The following is a 24,958-nucleotide window of genomic DNA, read 5'->3' as shown; positions in this document are numbered from 1 at the left end:
AAGAATTTACATTGGATGCGGTTCCCGGGTGATGCTTGATCCTGCGGGTCCTCTGCTTTCTGGAGACGCACCCTCCGTTTAGCACAGTAGGTGTGCAATCTGCCACACAGGTAGTTACTGTTCCTATTTCGTCTATCTTGGGATCCCCAGCGTTTGCACTCTTCCGTGTTGATTTGCTCCAAGCCTTTTGGCTGATGGGAACAGAGACAATATCCCCCCGCCCCTTCTCTTCTGTATGTATCCTCTTCCTGCCCTAAGTACCCATTCTTATTTCGAAGCTGCTTCACAAGAACAGGAGATTCTCACCCAAGTCGCTACGCTCACAGTGCAAGTGTCAATTTCTGAGCACAAAGCACCAAGTACTCGCGAGAGGTGCAAACAGAGAGGGGGTGGTGGGCTGGCCCCTCCTCCTGCTTTAAGTGAGCCGTAGGTTGGTGACTCACACGAGGTATCCTCGAAGGGCTCGTGTCTCCCGAATTGGGAGGGATGGATACAACCCCGCGTGCAATGTGTGCGGGGCAGGATGACAAAACACCCTTATTACACACACACACACACCGCCAACACAGCGAGATGGGCGGATTGGACCCGGGAGAGTCTCCCCTTGACAGGGTGCCTCCTATGCTGAGCCCCCAGGAACCCTCTGCCCGCGTACCTAACCCACAACCCGCCCTCCGCAAGGCCAACACGCCGCACCGCATCCCTCCCCGCACTCCTCCCAGGGGCTCGCACAGTGCAACCAACCCTAACCAGCGTAGCCGCGCGACGCCCCCACCTCGGCCCGCCGGCCTTCCGATTGGCGGGCTGGCGCTGTCACTCTGCACGCCCCGCCCCCTCCCGCTCGCGGGCGGAGGCCGCCGGGCGGGGTAGGCTGCGCGCTCTCGGCGGGCTCCGGCCGCGGCTTTGCGGCAGGCGGCGCGGCGCGGCGGGCGGGGAGCGGGGCGCGCGGGCCGGGGGGAGGGGGCGGCCCATGGGGGTCGGGGGTCAGCGGCAGGGCCGGGGGCGGGGGGGGGCCACAGCCGGCGCCGAGGGTGGCCGACCGGGACCTGCCCGGCCGGCTGCCCCGTGCCCCGCCTCGCCCTGCAGCCTGGCCGGCGGGAGGGATGCGCCGTGCCGCCCTGCTCCCCTCCGCCCGGCCCGTGCTCTGAAGCAGAAAGTTTGGGGGACCCCCCCTCCAGTGACTGCCCAAGGACTCCTGCTGCCCAGCCTCGATGGTAACCTGCCTTCGCTCCCCAGGTCGGAATGAATGATTCCGAGGCACCCCCTCCTCGCCCCCCCCTCGTCCGCCTTTAAGAAAAACAATTGTGATTATTTTTGATTCAAGAAATCGTGGTCTGCCCCCGCCCCGCTCCTTGTTAAGAGTCGCAGACCCCAGGCCTCATTTCTGAGTGGAAGGAGGGGTGCGATCTCCCCCCAAGACAGCGCGCTAGAAGGACAGATTCCCCTTGCCGACCCACATACACCATGCAAAGGTGCAAATCGGACGAGCTGCAGCCGCCGCGGGGCGAGGAGGATGGAGCGGGGCCGGACGAGGCGGGCGGACACCTGCCGGGCGCCGACCCCCGGCCCGGGGAGGCCTCGGGCGCCAACTCCGCGGGCGGCCCAACTTCAGAGGCCGCCGCTGCGGCGCCACCCAACCCGGGTCCCCGAAGCAAACCTCCCGATTTAAAGGTGAGCGCAGACCTCCCCACCCCACCCCGAGCCGCGCGCAAGCCCAGCCCACCCTCCCCCCACGCGCAAGTGTTTTGACGGGGGGGGGGGGAGTGATGGGGGAGTGGGGAGGACAGGAAGCCAGGCCAAGGTAGGAGTCGGTGGATGTGTGGCTAGAACCAGAGAAGGGAAGTCAGGTGCGGTCTGTGATTATCAGCTCCGCTTCGGGCCTCTTTGTTTGTACCCCGTTAATCGCAGGCGTTCTAGTGACTTACCCATCTGAGATAGTTCGAATAACGTGTGCGAAGTGTGTTATTCCCAAGACAAAGGGAATGGAGGAATCCAAGATGTTAACTAAAAAAAAAGAAAGTTGACATCCTACTGTCTGTCTGTCAGATGGCAGGAGGAGCAAAATTATCACCTGGAAAAGACCCAACAGGCGACCATTTAGTTTCCTTTTTTTTTTTTTTTAACCAGTTAATCTCCTCTCATTGTGAATTTTGGCTATCTTTCTGAAGGAAGCTCAGTTTGTCCATCTGTGAAAGGGGTGTGTGTGTGGATTTCTTGCCGTTAGGTGGAGCCAGAGGTTAAGCTAGTGCTTGGAGATCCCAGTCCGCCCATTGAACCAACCCCCAGGGTGGAGAACTGACAGGTGGCCGAGCAGTGCCAGGGCTGGTTGGGGCCTCGGTTCAAGTTGCACACACGCTGAGCCGGCAGCGAGCACCAGAATGCAGACAGCCTCTGTTCACATGGAGCTGTTGATTTTCCAGCCTGATGTCCTAGAGATAATCGGCGAGCTGTGTTCAGTGTAGCTCTAAGTCGGTTAAAACAGCCGCCCGGGTAGATAATGCCCTTTTACTGGAACTGTCACCAGGACTGCCGGCTTAGACATTCTCCAGTCAGCTCATGATGGGACTGATCGAGATGTCAGCTCAAAGAAGGAACTTAGGCACCTTGGAGATTGATACCTCAGGAGGATTTTCTCCGGAGAGGGTGCAGGGTCTGGGTTAGGGGAGTGGAAAGGACTCCTGTTTGGTTAAATAAAGCTGTATCCTATGGCAGCCGGCACTAAGGAGCTCAGCAGAGTAAGCCAATGACATTCTTCATTTGGCCTGTGGGGCTCCCAGTCCCGAAGTCAGAGTGCAGGTGAGTGTGTGCGCTTTTACCTGGGTCTGTTCACTGTCAGGTATTCCTGTGGTTGGGGGTGGGGGGGAGAGGGAGGAGAAGGGAACACCACTCATTGTGTTGTATGCGCTTTTAAAGATTTGTGGTAATTATAATTATTCACATCTGATCTCTGGGTCTGCCACTACCCTTTTTGGAGATTCGTGGCCAGCCTTATGTCTTAGGATGGGCTTTGTTGGAGAGGTTCTGTGCACAAATCTTAGGATTTTATTGCTCAAGAAGTCCCTAGCGTCCATCCCAAATGTCATCCTCCAACTCTACCCCTTGTGGTCAGGAGGGGTTTCCTGTTTTAAGTGAGATAGTGGAAGAAAAGGGGTCTCATCTAATTTGTTGGGAGAGAGAAGGAAAATACTCCGTTACAGACTTCAGCCTCATTTTAGGCAGTTCCAGAGGAATCTGGCCAGTAAACTCTCATTTTTGGATCAGATGGGATCCTTACCCTGAGCCCTTGAGAGGCAGCCTTGGAAGCTGCCCCACTTACCAGTTCTGGCCCAAGTGGAGACTAGCAGCTTCATTCATTTCCCCCAGATGCCTTCCAGAGGGAAAGTGGGATGGTTGTGGTGTGGGGGTTGCAGTGTCTGTTCCTGTAGATAAAGCTGCCTTAAGCTCATGTTTCTGTCTTTCTATGTCATCTTTCTCTCTTTTTTTGGTGACACCTCCATTCTGGTCAGGGACAGATAGAGTGACAACTCTACACTTGATATTAACTGCTGAACTTCCCTGAATCAGAATTGAGATCAGGTATGAGAGAAGAACTGTTCTGTACTCCACCTTCCCACACCTACCCCTGAAAAAATAACCACCACAGAGGTGGAGCCAGGCTAGTGGCAAGAAGGGGAAAACAGCTGCTGTTTGCTGATGGGAGCACAGGGAGACACACAGAGCTTTTTCCTGTTTGTCTCTGTCGGCTTCATCACAACATGTTTATTACAGGGCACAGACTTCCAACCAGATAGGCCTTGGGATCTCATACAAATCACTCAACTCTTTTGAGCAAAGGAACAAGGAATATTGGAGTGTGTCCAAACTTGTTTTCCAGTGTTGGAAAAGTTGTTTTCCGAGGCTGACACAGTTTTCTAGTGGTGGAAGAATCCTCTCATTGGCTCTGGAACTTGGGGAGGAGCTGACTTGTTCTAGATTTGATGGTGGTACCCAAAAGGGACAAGTTTAATTTTTTTTTTGAAAAGGTGATGAGCAGGGGGGCGGTTACAGTTACATAAGTAAGGCAATGAGTGCATTTGTTTCTACTCATTGTTACTCCATCCCTCATCATCTCCCACTTACTCCTCCCTTTTCCCCTCCCTCCTAGTTGTAATGTTCATATCCAACATAGTTCAAGTGAGTATCAATGTGGCTCATCCATTGTCCTGCTGTTTGACAAGTTTCATTTTTAATACCCTCTGCCCACACCTGTGCATAGTTGAGGCTGATGAACACTTCTGGTTTGCTTTTGTTTTCTGTTTGAACATTGCAGATAGGAAGTTTTTGGTACCTCAGCCCCACTTCTGTTCTCCTGTTATGGCTCTGAGCATTGTGATGGATTAAGCCCAGTGGAGGAAGTCATTTAGAAAAAGGGGCAAAAATCATACGAGGGTCTCTGTAAAGCACCTCTATGGAAGGAAAAAATTTTAGTCTTTGCTCAAAAGAGCTGTATGATGCTTAACTCATTACAGCCAGTAGTTGTCACAGGACTACAGGACTCCTGTGATCTCCATTTGGTCCTTCAGCACTAGAACATCTACTGTGTGTAGATTTGTCTGTGTGTGTGTGCATGTGTGCACACGCATGTGTCTGAGGATTGCATCCAGGGCCTGGAGCATGTTAAGGAAGCCCTTTACCACTGAGTTGCAACGCTAGTCCTGCACATTTCTTCTTTGGTAGCCTGGGATCTGGATGATGGAATGATAAGGGCCACTGAAAATGAAGAACAATAGTTAAGTAGCAATTTTCACTGTATGCCCCACAGAGAGGAGGTGTATGCAAATACTTTGGGGATCTTTTCTGCTAGTCCTCCTGGGAGATCTCAGCAGACAGTGCTGCACAGGAGCCCCACAAGTCAGTCACTTATTCAGCCACTTGCAGCACAGATTCCTGTCTGACCACTTGAGTTCCTGTCTGGATTCATTTGTGTTCACTATAGAGTCCTTTGCTGCAACCAGATTCCCTCCTTACTGGGGTGGGATACTGGAATGACAGGCTGGCCAAAAAAAGTACAGTGGAATCTTCCAGAAAGGAGACTCAGCTCCAGGGAGAAGGGAGTAGGGAGGAACCGTGGGGAACTCTACAGAAAGAGGTCCTGTTAAAAATAAGGCATGTGGCAGAGAATGTGGCTTAGTGGTAGAGTGCTTGCCTAGCATGCATGAAATCCTGGGTTCGATTCCTCAGTACCACATAAACAGAAAAAGCAGGAAGTGGCACTGTGGCTAAAGTGGTAGAATGCTCACCTTGAGCACAGAGAGGCTCAAAGACAATGCCCAGGCCCTGAAATCAAGCTCCAGGACTGGCAAAAACAAAACAAAAACCCCAAATAACAACAAAAACAGCAAGTGAGCCGGGCATTGGTGGCTCACACCTGTAATCCTAGCTACTCAGGAGGCTGAGATCTGAAGATTGTGATTCAGAGCCAGCCCTGGAAAGTCTATGAGACTTTTATCTCTAACCACCAAAAAGCTGGAAGTAGAGTTCCAATGGTAGAGCTCCATCCTCGAGCAAAAAAGCTAAGGGTCAGCACCCAGATCTCGGGTTCAAGCACCAGTATGGGCACCTTCTAAAAAAGTAAATTAAAAAGAAAAACATCACACGGTAGAAGCCTAAAGTAAGGGAGATAATTTCCCACCTCTCCCCATCCATGTACAGCTGGAGGAACAGCATTTCTGCAAGGGAGGGTCTGGGGATTGCTGGTCACCCCCCCCCCCAAGTTCTCTTTCATAAAAACTCCTTGAATAGCCTCTCTGGAGATTTTTTGAGTGCTGTTAGTATTTACTCTGAAGAAAAAGGGGCAGCTCCATTCCACATTGTTTCCATCTTGCTTCTAAGTGCTTTTGACTCAAGACTGTTTGGGTTCCAGCCTTGTACTTGTGCTCACACCGTGTACTGGTCTTCCAGCCTGCTGAATGAAGACCAGGTAAAGCACTTAGAAGCCAAGAGGTGAGAGGAGAGTTACAGCTGAATCCTTTTGGTGGTCCTCTTTACTGGAAGCTGCAAGTACCTCAGCCCCACTCCAAAAGCCCCTCACTGAGAGAGGGCTCGGGAGGCCAGCAGATATTAGAGACCTTCCACAGGAAGGCACTGTTTAAATAGTGAAATAGGACGTGCATATAGAAGTTCCTGAAAACGCAGATACACATGCAGTTTAAATAACAAAAGCAAAAATAGAAACCTCATCACTACCCAAGAAAGCAAAACAACACTGATAACCCTAAAAAGCCTGTGTTTATTTTTTCTGTGGGTTTGTTGTACTTACTTTTTTTTTCTTAGTACTGATGCTCAGAGCCACTAACTTCCCAACTCTTTATTTTACATTTATTTGTTTGTTTGTTTGTTTTGCTGGTCATGGGGCTTGAACTTGGGGCCTGGGCACTGTTCCTGAGCTTTTCTGCTCAAGGCTAGCACTTTACCACTTTGAGCCACAGCACCACTTTCGGTTTTCTGGTAGTTAATTGGAGATAAGAGTCTCACAGCAGCCGGGCGCCGGTGGCTCATGCCTGTAATCCTAGCTACTCAGGAGACTGAGATCTGAGAATCTCGGTTCAAAGCCAGCTCGGGCAGGAAAGACCGTGAGACTCCTATCTCCAATAAACCACTAGAAAACCGGAAGTGGCGTTGTAGCTCAAGTGGTAGAGCGCTCTCCTTGAGCTGAAGAGCTGAGGGACAGCGCCCAAGCCCAGAGTTCAAGCCCCATGACCGACAAAAAAAAAAAAAGAGTCTCACAGCAGTGGCACTGTGGTTCAAAGTGGCAGAGCACTAGACTTGAGCAAAATTGCTCAGGGACAGTGCCCAGGCCCTGAGTTCAAGCCCCACGTCGACCAAAAAAGGTCTAGTGGCAAGGCTTAAGTGTAGAATGCCCAGGAAAATTTAAGACTTTGAGTTCCAACCCCAGTACTGCCAAAAAAATAAGTAGGGAGGTCTCAGTTTCCCATAATTTTATGCTTTTTTTTTTCTTTTCTTCTGGTCATGGGGCTTGAACTCAGGGCCTGGGTGCTAGGGGTGCTGTCTGAGTTTTTTTTGCTCAAGACTTGCTCTCTACCACTTTGAGGTAGAGCACCACTTTCAGTTTTCTGGTGGTTAACTGGGGACGAGAGTCTCATGGAGTTTCCTACCTGGGCTGGCTTTGATCTGCAGTCCTTGGAACTCAGCTTCCTGAGTAACTAGGATTATGGGTGAACCACCAGTACCAGGCTTCCCGTATTTTTAAATGATGAAGACAGTCCACTCCATGGGAATGTGAGTGGGATAAAGGCATGGATGTGGCTATTTAGGATCTTGCTACATCAGAGGCCTCCATGAAGTGATGTTTAGGCTTGAAGATCATTGCAGTCAGGTGGAAGCTGAATCTCTGAAGAGGAGAGATTGAGATATACCTGAAAACCAGGAAATCAGTTCTTTACCAATAGTTACTGCCTTTGCCTCCAGGTGAATTCCTGGGTGAAACAGGTTGAAACACGGGGAAGAAAACTACCTAAGTTTAAGAGTGCTGCAGGCATCATCTGATAGAATTAGAAACATAGTTAAGGTATTCTGGGAGAAGTGGATTCAGAGCATGATACTTAAGGAAAGAGCAGAACATTAATTATAAGTGGAGACAATCTTTCTAACTGGGGCAGGTGAGAAGCTCAGTGTCAAGTCTCCCTTTGCCTGGTAAATGTCAGAAACAACAGAGTTAAGAGAAATGCTGAGGATGCAGTTTTTTTTGGGGGGGGGGAGGGGGCTGGGTACTAAGGCTTGAACGAGTTCATAGCCACTGTCCCTTAGCTTTTTTCCTTTCCTTTCTGTCCAAGATCGGGACTCAAACTTGGTATATGACACTTTCATTCACTGGCTGGTGCTTTACCATGTGAGTCATACTTCCAGCTCTGTCCTATAGCTTTTTAGCTCAAGGCCAGTGTTCTGCCATTTGAGCTACAGCTCCACTTCTGGCTTTTTGCTGGTTGACTGGAGATAGAATCCCATGGACTTTTCTGCCCAGACTGGCTTCAAACAGATCCTCAGATCTCAGCCTTCTGAGTAGCTAGGATTAGAGGTCTCAGCCACCAGCACCCAGTTACAGTTTTATTTGACATGCACCTTTGGTGAGATGGGCAGGGAGTCCTGAGGCCTCAGATCTCCCTGAATCACCACTGGGACCTCTCCAGCCTGGAGCAGTATTCTCAGTAGCCCTGTATGTGGGCTCAAGGAGCTGGTGACCTACTGGAAAGCATGTGGCAAACGAAGCTCTCTGTTCTCTTGCCACACATTGGGTTCTAGATTCATTCCCAGCTGCCCTAGTTGAGCTCAGTGTTTACAGAATGTGCTGCTTTTTGTGTATCTAATTATGTCTTAGCTGCCAATCCATTAACAAGAATGTCTTCCTCCACAAGGCATTGAAACGTCTAATTGGACCTGAGGGTTCAATTTGGGGTTGAGGCTGAAAGAAAGTATGGAGGGGCTGGGGAGCTCAGTCCAGTTCTCAGGAATGATGTTAGAACCAGCTCAGGACTCAGCTCTGGTGTCATCTCTCCTCTTAAGAAACAAGCATCTCCCTTGGAAATCCCCATAGCATTTTTGGAATGAGGCCAGGGCTGGATGGGCTCCACTTTTGTGTTCCAAACACTGGAGTCTCTATGTTACGAAGAGAACAAAGCTATTAGGGGAGAGCAGGTATGTTTTGTGATTGTATTAGGAAAAAAACAAAAAAACAAAAAACCTTTGATTATTCAAACCAAATGACCGAAGGCTTCTTTATTCCAGCCAAATTAGCTGAGTTCACTACAGAAAACAGAACTGGCTGTAAGGGCGTGAGCCCCCAGCTCAGCTCGCCCTGAACCATTTGTGAAGACAGTAAACACATTCTGGCTCTGTAGTCTGTGTTCATCTCCTTCCAAGCCAACTCAAATCTTGGCCTTTACTAAGTTCTTGGGAAATGAAGACAAGGGTTCAACTGCAGCAGGAGGGCTCTGGGTTAGACAGAAGAAAAACCTGCTCTACAAAAATACCCAAAAGCCAATTAAACCACTCTGCTGGGTGTTTTAGGTTTGGGATAAGGATTAAGTCTTTGGAAAAGGTAGTTTTCTAAGGAGCAGATGATCTTTAAAGATGGTTTTGTAGGCTTGGAACAAATATTTAAATAGCATTTGTCATGCTTGCCTTGAAGTCTCTGCTATGTAATCTTTGGGACAAAAAAATGTAGGTAACATAGCTGTTGCTCTCCAATCTCCTATGTTTTCTGTCCATCGATGCTGCAGAGTTAGGTGATGTTTGTCCCAAGGCAGTACGTGGTTATAGGTAATGAACATTCATAAGTTCAGGACAGAGCAAAACCAGCACACTGAAAAGGCTTTAATGGATGGGAGAGGCAGGGAGGCAGGTAGAAACAGGGAGAGGCAGACAGGACATACCATGGTGGCAGCTTTAATGAAAACCTCTGCTGGTGGATGAAGTGACCTTTTCAATTTACATTGGCTCTCGGCAGTCTGTGCTAAGAAAGAAAAGATCAAGGAATTAAAATACAACTGGGATAGAAAATTATTTGCCCCTGAGTTGAGATTCATTATTTTATTTTTATTTTTTATGTCAAGAATAAGAAAAAATGGCCCCAAAATCTTTGTTTCTAGCCGGGCGCCAGTGGCTCATGCCTGTAATCCTAGCTATTTAGGAGGCTGAGATCTGAGGATCACAGTTCAAAGCCAGCCTGGGCAGGAAAAGTCCGTGAGACTCTTATCTCCAATAAGCCACCAGAAAACCGGAAGTGGCACTGTGGCTCAAGTGGTAGAGCTCTAGCCTTGAACTGAAGAGTTGAGGGACAGAGCCCAGGCCCAGAGTTCAAACCCCACAACTGACAAAAAGAAAAAAAAATCTGTTTCTCTTTTTTAATTCTTCGTTTTGTTTCTCTCTTTCTTTTGTAATGGTACTGGGGCTTGATCTCAGGGCCTGGACACTGTCCCTTAGTTCTTTTGGGTTTTTCTTTTTTTTTGGGTCCGGTCGTGGGGCCTGAACTCTGGGCATGGGTGCTGTCCCTCAGCTCTTCAGCTCAAGGCTAGCGCTCTACCACTTGAGCCACAGCGCCACTTCTGGCTTTTCTTCTTTTTTTGTTTATGTGGTGCTGAGGAATCGAACCCAGGGCCTCAGGCATGCAAGGCAAGCGCTCTACCACTGAGCCACCTTCCCAGCCCCTCTTTTGGGTTTTTCTTGTCAGTCATGAGGCTTGAACTCAGGGCCTGAGCACAGTCCCTGAGCTTTTTCACTTAAGGCTAGTGTTCTGCCATTTTGAGCCACAGCACCACTTCTGGTTTTCTGGTGGTTAATTGGAAATAAGTGTTTCACTGAGCCAGGCGCCAGTGGCTCACACCTGTAATCCTAGCTACTCAGGAAGCTGAGATCTGAGGATGGTGGCTCAAAGCCAGCCTGGGGAAGGAAAGTCCGAGAGACTGTTATCTCCAATTAACCTCCAGAAAGCTGGAAGTGGTGCTGTGGCTTAAGTGGTAGAGTGCTACCTTTGAGCTCAAGAGCTCAGGGACAGCACCCAGGCCCAGAGTTCAAGACCCAAGGCTGACCACAAAAAAAAAAAAAAAAAAGTCTCAGACTTCCCTGCCTGGGCTGGCTTTGAACAATGATCTTTTGATCTCAGCCTCCTAAATAGCTAGATTACAGCCATGAACCACTGGCACCCAGCCCTAAGTTTTGTTTCTTGTCTGTTTCACAAGGCTAGTGCTTTATCATTTGAGCCACAGCTCTACTTCCTGCTGTCTATGGTGGCTAATTGAAGATAATAGCCTTATGGACTTTCCTGTCCAGGCTGGCTTTGAAACTCAGATCTCAGCCTCCCAGAGTAGCTAGGATTACAGATGTGAAACACCAGTGTCCGGCTCCAAAACGTTCATCACTGTGTTTCCCACAGAAACCCCAAATAAGCCTGGGAGGGGCAGCTGTTCCCTCTTCTCCATCACTGAACTGGGGTGCTGGGCCTTGCCTGCGCCTCCCCAGGCTGCCCACCCCAAGACTTCCACAATCAGAGCCAGATCCCACAGTAGAACTCCGTAGGTTTTTGCAGTGATTAGTTCTCTAATGCTGTCCCTGTTTCCATAGAGACCCTATAAATAGAGGGAACGTTGGCGACCTAGGCTTGCAAAGGCTCAGGGTGACCCGGTCACCCTCCCGAACCCTTGTAGTCAACACCTTTGTTGGGGAGAGGGACTTGAAGAGCCAGGAGAGGAAGGGCCAGGTGGTCAGCTGCCATGTGGGACCATTAGCTCCAAGTCACTGTTTTTTTCCTAAGGCTCTTTGGGTTTTCCTGGGATTTAATGGGAACACAAGAGCCTGTAGGAACTGGAAACCGCTTTTGGCCATCCTTAACCAGCTGATGCCTAAGGCGCTACCCTGAAGTGGTTTCCTCTTGGCTTCACAAAGCTGTGCTTGCAGAATCTAGAACATATTTCTCCTGCACTCCCCCTTTTTTGAGATTGAACTCAGGATCTGGGCACTGTCCCTGAGCTTTATTGTTCAAGGCTTACACTCTACCATTTGAGCCACAGCTCTACTTCTGGTTTTTGTTTCTGTTTTTGTCTTTGGTGGCTAATTGGAAATACGAGTCTCATAGACTGTCCTGCCTAGACTGACTTTGAGCCATAATCCTCAGATCTCAGCCTCCTAATTGTAGCTGGGATTGCAGATGTGAGCCACCAGTGCCTAGCACACTTCCTCTTTTTAGAGACCCACACCCAGAGAGGAATATGGCCAGAGCCTGACAGCTCAGAAACCACTGCCTTCACAGGAAGGAAGCTTAGAAACTCTGGATCTAGTCCACCCTTCTTCCTGAGAGGGCACTGCCACCCATGGGGCCCTCCAAGACAGCTCAGCACCATTCCTAACTGCCCTTTCCAGGTTACATGATGTGAAGAGCTAAGTTTCCGTCTCACCTCTAACTCTGCAAGCTCCCCATTCTCTACCTAATCTATGGTTTCATTTGGCCACCAAAAATGGTTTTAGGCAGCTGGAGAAAAGCAAAAGTCAGTGTGGAAAAGCAAGTGACATTTAGTAGCTGGAACCTGTTAGTCAGAGCAGGTGGCACTTTGTTGCGTTGGCGGCTGAGTCCCCTCGAGCTAGTCACCATGGTTTTCCTCACTTCTGAAACTTGTGGCAGCTTATATGTATGCGCTGAGTTTTGTTTTTTTTTTTTAAACACTTACCCATGTTATGTCAAAACTCCTTCCATCTCCTCCCTGACTCCCACGTGCTGTGCAGCCTGTGTGTCGCTCTACCCTTCATACTCACACCTTGTATGTCAGGGACCCCACCACCACTGTCCTTTGACATCTTTTTTGTTCTTTTCCCTCAGGCCTATTATGGACTTTAAGGGAGTCCTCAGTGCCCTGTGGTCACCTGACTACCATCTCTGGCTTTATTAATTTTTTTTAACTTGCTATACAGGAAGGGAGATGGGAAATGAAGACCTTGTGATCAGGGGTCTTACCCAAGTCCTATGCTATGGCCTTAGCTGATCCACAGCTCTCCTTGGTGATTTTTTCCATGTCCTTGATGCTGTTCTGTGACACATGCAAATACCATATCTACTTCAGTTTTGAAATCATTGTGTGGGCCAGTGAAAGTAATGTGACTACAAGTAGAAGAGATCATCTCTGTGGCTTCACAAGCCACTTAGCTGTGCTGGGCCTCAGTCTCTTCATCTGTAAAATGGGAGACACAGATGCTACGAACTTCACAATCCTTACTACGGAAATGAGACTAGTATCAGGATAGAATGACAGGATAAATTGGAAAGCATGTTGTATAATTTAAAAAATAAATTGATCAGATGGCCTCTCCATCTCATGCCTGTGATCCTAGCTACTCAGAAAGTTGAGATTTGAGGACTGCAGTTTAAAGCCAGCCTGAGCAAACTAATCCTAGAGACTCCTATCTCTAATTAGCCAGCAATAACCCAAGTGAAGGTACGGCTCAAATGTAGAGTACCAACCTTCAGTAAAAAAGAAAAAAAAAGCTAAGGGAGAGTGCAAGGTCTTGAGTTCAAGCCCCAGTACAGGTATACACAAATATGATTAGGACTCAAGACATTGTGGCTGGTAACCCTCCCCAGAACCTGTACTGATTCCCAGGGCTGAGGAACGGCAAATGTCTCTGAGCCTCAGGACCTCTGCTGAAGGCTCTAAGGGGCACACTGTCCCTGAGTGGGTACAGAAGAAGGGGCGTTGGTGTTGAAGAAGCCAGTTAGAAATGGGGAGAGGAGGAAGAAACTTGGAATAGGATGCTAGAAAGATAATTTGCAGTATGTAATGTGACCATTTGGCATAGACAGCTAGGCAAAGGCCAGAGCCAGCTGGCTCCATCTGGGATGCCTGGAGGGAGGTCTTGCATCAGCTTGGGCCTGAGGAAGAGGGCAGTGTGTGGCTTAGTCCCAGTCTGGAGGCCATCGGATGTGGTCCATTCCAAACTCATGGCACAGAGTGTACACTATCCACTCTGTTTGGGGTCTTGGTTCTGCCCAGAACAGATTCAAGTGGGCCTCAAGGCGCTACTTCTGGCTGGCCTTGAAGGGCTGTGACTGTGGGAAAACCTGGCACCTGTGACCTCCAGGCCCCAGGGGTGCCCTGAACTTCAGTTCTTCAGAGGGAAGAACTTCTTCACCTGTAAGTGGAAGTGGTGCAGTTGTTACTTTTGTTTGTATCTGGGAACATTCATGGAGAGTACACAGGAGAAATGGACTCAAGAATTAATTACAAATCCTCAGTTCCTGGTGTGGTATATGGGTGGGCTTACCTGGTCTGTGAAGCAGGTGAGGTCAGGGCCTGACCCCTGAGAGGACTGTGGGGAGAGGAGTGAGGAGAAACATGAGAATCCTACACTTTCACTCAAGGCTGGCCATGCAGTTGTTTACATCAGAGCGTGGTGCAGCTGTTTATAGGAACTTAGCTGAGTGGAGAGTGATGTGGGCGGGGCCAGCCATTTCAGAAGATGTAGGATTGTTTGCTTCGTTTCTGCATAGTCTAACTTTTCTGTTCTAACTTTGTTTCTAGAAAAAAAATAAATCTAATATGTGTAATTTGGGGGAAGTTTTTAAGGCAACTGAAGATGCCCTGAAAGATTATAGGTTGCTTGTCACAGAGGAAAACCTGCTATGGCTCATTGAGCCCCAGATGGCTGACCTGTGTTTCTGTCTCAGACGAATGGGTGTGGGGTATCTCCTGATCTTTGGAGTCTTCCCTCTCCTCCATTTTTGGAGCTCTTCACAGGGCTTGTTCTGCCCAATTAGCCATCTCCTGACAGCAGCTGTGTGCAGTCACATCACAGATGCCTTGCCCTGGTGGCCTGTCCAACAGCCCATCTCTAGCAACTCCACCTTCAGAGCAGCTGGGGAATCTCAGGGCAGTGTTATGACCACAAGCCACAGCTAGGGCAGCACTGGGCTCCAGAACCTCTGCTTGGTTCCAATCTGAGGGGAAAGGCTCTCATCTAAATTGTTCTGATGTGTATGCTATAGAATTGGCCATGCCACTCCCTATATATTACAAGATAGGAAATTAAATATCTCAGGTCTGGTGTAGTGAGCCATGCCTGTGATCCCACCTACTGAGAGAATAGTGATTCAAGGTCAGCCTGACACTTCCCTCCCCCACCACCACAAAAAAAATAGGTGTTAGTGAGACTATCTGAAAGAACATGTATGGTAGTTCATACCTGTAATCCTAATGAACAGGAAGGGAAGATGAAAGGATCCTGGTTCAAGGCCAAAACAAAAAACAACCAAACAAAAAAGCAAACAACAAAGTGAGATTATCCAAGAACAAGTCAAGCATGGTAGTTCATACCTGTAATCTTAGCTGCTTGGGAGATAGACTAGGAGGACTGAGATCTGAGGCTGGCCCAGGCAAAAGCATAAAACTATCTGAAAAAACAAACCAAAAGCCAAAAGGGCTAGGAATGTGACTCAAGTGGTAGAATGTTTGTCTCATAAGCACAAGGTCCTTGATCAAATCTCAATCCATCCAAAAGTAAAGTTTCTCATTGCCAATTATGTGAGGAATGAAATTGGCCACAAACAGCAGAAAATCATACTAGAATCATGAAGACAAAGGAAGGTTTATTTCATGCAACCGGAATCTCAGGGTAGGCACTCATGACCTGGCTCGTGGCTCTACAGCCATCACATTCCCAGGGTCACTTGCGGTTAAAACTTGGCTGTTGTATCCCCAGACAGTACGCTAATATTGCAGAGCCTTTATCAAGAAGGCAAACATGTTCCAAGAACACTTCACTCTGCTTTTCACGGTCCAAACTTTGTCTTATGGTTGTTCTTAGCTGCAAGAGAGTCTGCAGAAGTAGACTTTTTTTTTTTTTTTTTGTCGGTCGTGGGCTTGAACTCTGGGCCTGGGTGCTGTCCCTCAGCTCTTCAGCTCAAGGCGAGCGCTCTACCACTTGAGCTACAGCGCCACTTCCGGTTTTCTGGTGGTTTATTGGAGATAGGAGTCTCACAGTCTCTCCTGCCCGGGCTGGCTTTGAACCGCGATCCTCAGATCTCAGCCTCCTGAGTAGCTAGGATTACAGGCGTGAGCCACCAGCGCCCGGCAACATTTTTAATAAGGTACATGAAGGCCTTTGCAGTTTGACTGGAAAGGAAGAAAGGGGACTGGATGTTGGGTAGGCAATTAGCAATGCCCAGTACAACAGGATAACCTGATCATATGACTCATGAGTCTTTCCAAGGAGTGCACAATGAGGCATCTTTGGTCCTAGTGCTGGTGCAACTTGGAGAGTCTGACTTGGAAGTGGAGAGGGTGGAGGCTGGGGGTGAGAGGGACTAGTCAAAAGGTATCCTCCCTAAATCCAGGTGTTACTGTGTGCCTTTAAGGCCAAGACTGCAGCTCTGCAGCATCCTTTCTAGAAACCCAGTATGTGTGGTGGGAAATGAAAGGCTGGGTCTCCATGGTCCTGGTCCCCTTAATGCTGGGGACCTATAAGGTGTGACAGGCCACTCGTTGATTCATATCCCTGCGTTGGAGAGCAGAGATAACCTTCATTCCTAACTGACCAAGCAGTCAAGACCTTTCCACTCACCAAAGTTCTTCGTCTCTCCTCCTCAAGAAAATCCAGCAGCTCTCAGAGGGCTCCATGTTTGGCCACGGACTGAAGCACCTGTTCCACAGCCGCCGCCGGTCTCGGGAGAGGGAGCACCAGGCCTATCCGGATTCCCAGCCTCCGCCCCAGCAGCAGGGCATGTCCGACCATGACTCCCCAGATGAGAAGGAGCGCTCCCCAGAGATGCACCGTGTCTCCTATGCCATGTCCCTGCACGACCTGCCGGCGCGGCCCACCGCCTTCAACCGCGTGCTGCAGCAGATCCGCTCCCGGCCCTCCATCAAGAGGGGTGCCAGCCTGCACAGCAGCGGAGGGGGCAGCGGCAGCGGGAGCAGCAGCCGGCGCACCAAGAGCAGCTCCCTGGAGCCCCAGCGTGGCAGCCCCCACCTGCTGCGCAAGGCCCCCCAGGAGAGCAGCCTGGCAGCCATCCTGCACCAGCACCAGTGCCGGCCCCGCTCCTCCTCCACCACCGACACCGCCCTGCTGCTGGCTGATGGTAGCAACGTGTACCTCCTGGCCGAGGAGGCCGAAGGCATCGGGGACAAGGTGAGGCTGGGCAAGGGGAGAGCCTTGCTGGGTGACGCAGAGGCAGAGCCACCCGTGGAGGGGCCTTGGGACCTGGGGACTGTGTTGAGTCCTGCCTGGTGGTTCCAACACCAGTTGCCTGACATTTAGCTGCCCTGGCTGAAGGAGGCAGATATATGACGGAGCCAGCACCAAGAGCCGGTTCTCCCAAGTAGCAAATTTGTGTCTGCTTCGGGGTTTGTTTTTCAAAATGATCTTTTGCTCAGGCTGATAGTACCTTTGGTTTGTTTTCCTTTAACATGTTGTGAAGAGGCAGGGAGTGTGGTAGTTAACAACACAGACTAGAAGCCAGCCTGGCTCTGCCACTCTCCAGCTAGACTGCTTAATCACATAACTGTATTGTTCTTCAGTTTCATCCGTTGCCAATGGAGACAATGATGCCAGGCACTGGTGGCTCACGCCTGTGATCCTAGCTACTCAGGGGCTGAGATGTGAGGATCAAGTTTCAAAGCCAGTCCGGGGAGGAAAGTCTGTGAAGCTCTTATCCCCAATTGACCACCAAAAAGCCAGAAGTGGAAGTGTGTCTCAAGTTGTAGAGTGCCAGTCCTGAGGGGAAAAAGAGAAGCTCAGGGGCAGTGCTCAGGCCTTGAGTTCAAGAGAGGAGAGGGAAGGGGAGGGAAGGGGAGAGGAGGCCTTGTAGGATTAAATGATTTGATCTGTGTGAACTGCTTGGAATGAGTCTGGCACAGCATCATCTTTATTGTGATTACTTGCCAATGAAGGTAGGAAAGAAATCCAGGAAGGCTTGTTTGGTACTTCATAAGTGTCTATATGCTTTTGTTTATTCATGTGGCCAATACTTACCATGTGCTACAAGAAGAGATGAGTTGGCATTGGTACCCTCTGCCCCTGTTTGTCTAGAAGGAGACAATATAGGGGTATGATGGGGGCGCAGGGCTGTGACAGATGCTGTGAGAAGGAACATCAGGGCAAGGATTAGGGATAGGATCTAGCCATGACTTTCTAGAGAAAAACCACTGTGCTGAGTCTTGAAGGAGTACAACGTAGCCAGGAACTGGGGAGGGTCACAAGCATGTACAGGAGCAAGTGAGGGAGTGCTGAGGTGCATCTGCTTTGGGAAATTGACAGGTAGATCACAGGAGGCCACTGTGTTGAGTGTGGGGGTGGAGTGAAGTTACCAAGGGCTGTTAGGAAGGAAATGAGGGAGGAAGTTCCTCTGGGGCCCGTTGTAGATAGTAGATTAGAAACAGGGACAGGACTGGAGTGAAAGAAACCAGTTTTGAAGCTATTGCAGTCTAGGTTGCTGGAATGGGAATGGGAATGGAGGAAACTGAGCACACATTTGGGAGTTAGAATTGATAGTAAAAAGTGAGGATACAGACATGGAAAACAAAGGAAAGGACGGGGTAGAGGAGGCGCCTCAGGCCCATGGAGCGGGTCTGAGGGTGGGAGCCATGCTCCTAGAATAGGAGAAATGATGGATGATTGGGGAATCCTGCCTCTGGGGGATGAGAGACCTAGTGGGTTCCAAGGGCTTCTCTGGCATACAGTTGTTTTTACTATGTGCCGTCACCAGTACACATTCCCTATGTCCCCACATCCCTAGATGTCTTCACAGAGGTCTGTTTCTTGGGTTCACTTGCATCTTGACTTTGGAAAACATCTGGCAGTTCATTGACTCCGCAGACATCCTGTGCCTGCTGTAGGTCTGGCCCTGGACAGCAGTTAGCTTTTGCTTTGCTGTTTTCCAATGAAGGACCTGCTTTTGCACTATCTGTGTGAGTTCATTAAAGAGGTCCTGTAAGCTAGATAAGTTAGTTTACGATATCCCTTTCAGGTAAATAGGCTAAAAATGGTTTCTAGTGTGAAGTCCCTGTGGTAGGAATGTGCTTAGGGTGTTCAGGAGGTGCATGGAAGGTGTGGTAGTAGAGTGAGGTAGTCTTAACGGAATGTAGAGTCAGAGGCCAGCAGGGCTGGGGGGAAGGCGGGGAGAGAAGGGGTAAGAAAGGCTGCAGATTGCATAGACCCTGGCGTGCTAGGGGAAAACGCCTTTGATGTTTATTTTTCTTAGTGAAATAGGAAGTCATTAGATGGCTTAGTACAAGTGAGCAACATCTTTTAAAATCACTCGGGCTGCTGTGTGGAGAATTGACCACTAGTGTGAGAGATGAGGAAGAGGTTGGCACACTTTTAGGGTGAGCTAGTAAGGGAGGGGTACAGGCACATGGTGGGGGTTATCTGGACTTGTTCAGAGATAGAACCCGAAGCTGAAGATGGTTCACAGATTTGGGGCCTGGCCACTGGAAAGAAGAAATCACCATAAACTGAGTTGCGAAGAATGAGGCAAATGGATCAACCCTTGTATGGGGGACAGAATCAGAGTTAGGTTTTGGCTGTGTTTCGTTGAGATGGCTATTAAACATCCCTGTGGGAATGCTAAAGAAGCAGTCAGATGAACAAGTGTGGAGGCCTGGGGAGAGATCCAAACCGGAGGCATAAATTTGAGAGTTGTCAGCATATAGATAAGTTTTTAAAACGATGGGACTGAGCCATTTGCAAGCCCAGCTTCTGCAAGGAAAAGTGTGGTCTAAGAGTGAGGTCTAGATGTACTGTCTGAAAGGGTAACGTGGCCTTGTGAAATCGAGAGCTGGAGGGTCCTGCCGAGTAAACCAGGGTGTTCTAGCTGTTCATGAGCAAGCGCTGTGCGTGCAGCCGCCAGCCCTACCTACCCCTCACAGGTGAGTCCATGAGTATGTTTGAAAAATCAGTTAGAAAAATACTGTCAGGCAAGTAGCTGGAGCATTATGACTGTTTTGTTTGTTTTTGTGTCTGTACTACAGTTTGAGCTCAGGGCCTGGGCACAGTCCTTTAGCTTTTTATCTTAAAGCTGACACTTTAGCACTTGAGCCACAGCTCCAACTTCTGCCTTTTCTGGTGGTTAATTGGAGGTAAGAGCTTCACTGACTTCCTTGTCCAGGCTGGCTTTGAACCTTAATCCTTACATCTCAGCTTCCTGGGTAGCTAGAAATACAGGTGTGAGCCACTGGCACTCAGCTATGGCTGTTGATGAGGAGGGAAAACATGAGTTTTGTAGCCTCTAGTTGCTTCGGGCTCCTGTGCAGACCTCCTACTGGCTAAGATGGAGGGAGTGGTGGGCAGTGGGAATCATCTGAAGCTGATGAGTTGTGGACAGCTGATGGCTGGAAAGAAGGGACCTGGGGACTCAGCAGGGGCATCAGCTGGGAGCATCTTTGAAGGGTTTTCCATGTGGCTTGTGTTTATCTTCCTATTCTCTCTAAGATGCTTGGAGGGGAGGGAAGTTCTCTTCTTGTTGTGTGTGGAAAACCCATGTGTGGAAAACCCAGGCCAAAGACTCTTGGATAACCTAATTAGGGACAGTCCTCTGGGTGATCAGTGTTGAGAGAGGAAACGGTTGCTCCTGATGGTTCTCTCTTTCTCTTTCTTTTTTTCTGTCTTTCTTTCTATATTTTGTCAGCTGTGGGGCTTGAATTCAGGGCCTGGGCGCTGTCCCTGAGCCTCTTCATGCTCAAGGCTAGCGCTCTACCACTTGAGCCACAGCACCACTTCTGGTTTTTGAGCAGTTAATTAGAGATAAAGGGAGGGGGGGGGCTGGGAAAGTTGCTCAGTGGTAGTACTTACCCAGTATGCATGAAACCCAGGGTTTGATTTCTCTGTAGCTACATAGAAGAAAAAGCCAGAAGAGGGACTGTAGCTCAAGTGATAAAGTATTAGCCTTGAGCAAAATAAGCTCAGAGACAGCACCTAGGCCCTGAGTTCACAAGCCCCAGGACTGGCCAAAAAAAAAAAGAATCTCATGAGGACTTTTCTGCCCAGGATGGCTTTGAACTGAGATCTTTAGATCTCAGCCTTCTGGGTAGCTAGGATTACAGGCATGAGCCACTGGCACCCAGATGTTCTGTATCTTTCTTTGGAACTTATAGCCTTGTTATATATCTTACCTGGTTAATCTTAGTAACAGATAGTGAAGTGGCAGAGTAGGTATTATTATCTCCTTTTACAGATGAACAGGCTAAGGCCCAGAGGAATGGAGAGACTGCTTGCCCAGGACACCTTAGGTCTTGGCAGAGAGGAAACTAAATCTTGTGTTTCTTGTCTGTCCACCAGTCCCAACTGTAATCTGAAACAGCTCAGGGGGTCCTCAGAGCCCAGGGAGGAAAACTCTTGGGTGCTAGTTTTTTGTTTTTTTTTTTTTTTTTGGGGTCCATTGTGGGGCTTGAACTCTGGGCCTATGCGCTGTCCCCGAGCTCTTCAGCTCTACCATTTGAGCCACAGCGTCACTTCCAGTTTCCTGATGATTAATTGGAGATAAGAATCTCATGGACTTTCCTGCCCTGGCTGGCTTTGAACCGTGATCCTCAGCCCTCAGCCTCCTGAGTAACTAGGTTTACAGGCCTGAGCCACCGGGGCCCGGCTCTTGGGTGCTATTTCTGCTTCAGGTAAGGGCTTTCTACTTAGAGCTGTCCCTCCAAGGGTAGGTGTGGCCCTGGTGGTCCTGAGGAGACAGAAGGGCTTCCTTGTTTCTGAGAAAGGGGTCTTCCAGTCATCCTAAACCTGAAGCTGTATCTGCTGACTCCCACAGACTCAAAGCCCATTGATTGGTGTGAGTCTGGGGCATGAATAGGAAGTATTCTTCTAGCTAGTAAACACAGCCCACATGCTCTCTGCAAGCTCTCTGGCGATTACTAGCATCTATTTTTAATTCATAAGCCTCCCCCACTCCCTAGCCCTTTGCCATTGTTCAGAGCTCACCAGCTGGCTTGCGGACCCTAACGGACTCAGTGCAGGGTTGAGTTACCGAAATACCCCAGAGGCAGCTGAAGTTCCTCAGCCACCCCAGAGGCTCACCCAACCCCCACCTAAGAAAGCAGAGGCCCTGAGCCTCCTGCCAAAGCCGGGTATGGCAGGGGGAAGGTGGGGGGAGAGGGACTCGGCGCAGTCTCAGTTACTGCAGTCTGGCTATCAATTGTTAGCTGCATTCAAGGTTGGCCTTCAATTATTTCCTATAAGAACAACAAAATTATCCTCTCAGCCCCACTCTTCTGCTATTATCTGTGTGACACTGAGCAAGGTCCCTGTGGTTCTCCGCCTTAATATATGTCAAGTGGGAAAAATCATTCGTTGGTGTACTGGGGCAGCACAGATGAATAGAGAATTTGAACAGAGAATGCAGTGATGCCCATGTGCTGCCCTAACCTCTGAGAGACAGGCCAGGCGGCTAGAGAAGGAACCGCTGGTTGTGTTGAGGCCCTTGGCTTCTCAGAAAGCAGATGAGTCCTCTACACACCCCTCCCCACCTTTGAGCGGCAGCTCCTGGAAAAGGCAGTTTCTAGGGAGTAAGCTCCCCTTGTGTCCTCTCTTCCATGTCTGGTGGGGTACCTCTTCCCTCACAGCTTTTCCTGTGTTCTCTGCCCAGCCTTGCCCACTCTGGCTTGTATAAGATGCATCCCCAATGGAAGGCTGTCGAGAGGGGAAATGACACAGGAATGGCCAGTTCATGGCTAGTGCTGTGGGCTAGCTCCTGACCTTAGCCTGGTCTCACCTTCCCCTCCTGACCAGCGTGGCTGAGGGAGCAGCATGGGAGGGCAGGGCTAGGTAGGCACTGAACAGCCATACAGGGATCTGTGGTAGGAGAGCACTTTGTTGCCTCTCCCAGGTGGGAGAGCACTTTGTTACCTCTCCCAAGGTCCTTGCAGTCCTGCTGGTGACGTGGTGAGAGTCGAGTCTCTGAACTGCCCCGTGGCTCCAGGAGTGTTATCTCCAGGCCCAGATGGGGGACAGAGGTGGAGTGTGGCTCATCACCTAGCACAGAGCAGACTCTGGACATCCTGTTCTCAGTGCACGCCCTGCCAGATTTATCCAGCGGCAGGATTTCTTCCCTACCCCACCCCCCCATCATAAATAAATAAGCACCCTGTTTACTCACAGGACAGTGAGTGAGGGGCCGCCTTCAACCCTGGTTTTTGCCAAGAAGACTGAGGTCTTGGCTGGCTCCCAAGGCCCTGGTTTATTTACATCTGGGATTCTGCTGGCTCAGAAGCAGGTGTGGCTGGCTGTACTGAGAGCACCTTCCAAAGGAGTCCCCTGGGCAGCCTGTGGGCCCCCTGCTGTGTCTGAGCTCCTCAGCCTGGTTACATGGGAGGTGACAGGGCCCTGCTCCAGGGTCAGCTGGACCACCCAGCTGCCTTCCAAGCCGCCTAGCCACTCACCCAGGTCTCTAGGGAGAGCAGCTTCCATCTCTGCCCCACTCCCCTCTCACCTCTTCTCCTCTCTTTTCTCTCTGCATGGAAAGTTCCCTGGAACTGGGAGAGCCAGAGGCACCCTTTCCAGGCCATGCTGTGCTGCCAGGCCAAGGCCAGGAGGCTCCGCTTTGCCATGAACTATTGCTCCCCAGCTCAGTGCTGGCTTCTTGGTGGCCATGGGCCCCCACTATAACAGTATATCCTATGTGCTAGGTAGCCAAGGCCTTCCTTTGGTTTAACCCGTGTGTATGTATATGTGTGCATGTGTGTGTATGTGTGTGCACGTGTGTATGCTAGTACTGGGACGTGAACTCAGGGCCTAGGCACTGTCCAGGGCCTAGCACTTGATATCACTTGAGCCACACTTCTCTTTCCAGCTTTTTAGTGGTTAACTGGAGATGAGTGTCTCCTGGATTTTCCTGCCCAGGCTGGCTTTGAACCTTGATCCTCAGATCTCAGCCTCCTGAGTAGCTAGGATTTACAGGCATGAGCTACTAGTGCTCAGCTGACTTTAACACAGCATATTCAGAAGCTCCTGGCCTTTCTAGGACTCTGACCAGTCATGAGAGGGGCCAAAATATGAGGGCTTTGCCCCTTACTGAAAGCTTATAACCCTGGAGGTTATAAGCACCAACCGTCCCTTGACTTGTAGAACCTAGTGAGGGCTCCCTTGCCCCAGCAGGCCTTCAGCCTCCACAATCTGCCTCTATGCCTCCCTTTCCCCACTAATATTCTCTCTAGCCCCCATGCTGTCTAGAGTAACTCTGACTTTGGACCACAGAATTCCCTGGATACTGGTGATAAGTTAAATAACTTCCAAATTACCTAACCTCTTGTTGCTAAGCTCACGCCAAAGCCCATGGGAGATGAGCTCTTTGTGTGCAGACCCAGGGGCCTGACCCATGCATAGGTGGGAGATGCCAGCCAGGGCTCCCCACGTCTCCCCCAGCCTCAGCGCCCTCAGACGTGTCCTGCACTACTCAAGAGGAGGTGTGCTTAAGGTTCAGGTGTCATTCCTCATGCCACAGCTGATGACAGCCGGCAGGCAGGAAGAGCAGCTATGTCATTGGGCTCCAGACGGTGTGGAGCCACCACTGGAGATGTGGGCACAGGTCATGAGAGTTGGCACAGGTCTCCCAGCGACGGAGCACATTCTTCCTCGCATCCCTCATCCCTGAGAGAGAAACGTGACCCAGCTCCCCTCCGTGCCAGATGAGGCAATGGAAATACAGTACCATTAACCTGATCCCTGCTTCTGCCTCTTGGTTTTTGTAGGCACAGTTTGAACTTTATTTATACCCTGTGGGGCAGAGGGCTCTGAAATAGAACCAGAGATGAAGCTCATTCCCCACTGCATTTCCTTGGAGTTCCCAGGGACTCATCAGCTCCCCTGAGCTGCAGTGGGGGACCAGTGCAGTCTTCTCCCACCCCCACCACCCCCTTTTCTCTCCAGGGATGGCAAGCACCTTTTCAGGCTCCTTTCTTTTGGAGCCCCCCTGGTCCCTGTCCCCAAACCTTCAAAGGCCATCTTACAGGCCCTCCTGGCTCCTTGCTCCTCTTTGACTGGTTCTAGGAGTTCTCAAAGCATCTCTTTCCTCTTCCTTACAGCTCCCCAGCTCCCCCAACCCGGGGACCCCAGAACCGTTTCTGGTATCCATAGCTAGTGAATAATTCAGCCCACTCAACAAAAGCTCAATCAGAACCATGGTGATACTATGCTCAGGAGGCCGCTTGGGGCGGCTGGAAAGGCGAACCTGCCTTGTAATGTTAACTTCATTATATAAGGTTTCTTCACTGCCTAAGAAGGCATCTTCAGACCCAAATATTACCTTGGCCTGGTGCTGTCCACCTACTTCTCAGAGACTCGCTGGTCTCGTGGGCGTGCCCCCTAGGATGTGCGGTCATGTCCCTCTGAAAGCTCTCCTGGCATCAACAGTCATTTGAACAGCAAGCCACAGTTTACAAAGTGCCTTCATGCACATTTCTCGTTTAATCACATCAGCTCATGGTAA

The 24,958-nt window shown here is 49.9% G+C and overlaps 1 protein-coding gene across 2 annotated transcripts in view; it reads left to right on the top strand.

Moving 5' to 3' along the window:
• Positions 1–989: 989 nt before the first annotated feature.
• Positions 990–24,958, top strand: part of Tmcc2 (transmembrane and coiled-coil domain family 2) — a 42,297-nt gene continuing 18,328 nt past the window's right edge. The window contains exons 1-2 of one of the 2 annotated variants that reach the window (XM_070041695.1): positions 990–1,671; positions 16,126–16,665. In XM_070041695.1, coding sequence (XP_069897796.1) covers positions 1,465–1,671; positions 16,126–16,665 — 747 coding nt within the window. In that variant the 5' untranslated portion in view covers positions 990–1,464. Of the gene's footprint in view, positions 1,672–2,339; positions 2,797–16,125; positions 16,666–24,958 lie in introns of those variants that run through there. The other variant, XM_070041697.1, reaches the window with a different exon arrangement.

Source organism: Dipodomys merriami, unplaced genomic scaffold (assembly GCF_024711535.1).
Source record: "Dipodomys merriami isolate MVZ:Mamm:240054 unplaced genomic scaffold, mDipMer1.0.p SCAF_31, whole genome shotgun sequence".
Lineage (NCBI taxonomy): Eukaryota > Metazoa > Chordata > Mammalia > Rodentia > Heteromyidae > Dipodomys > Dipodomys merriami.
Note: the sequence above shows the minus strand (reverse complement) of the source record. Positions and strands in the feature narration are given on the sequence as shown.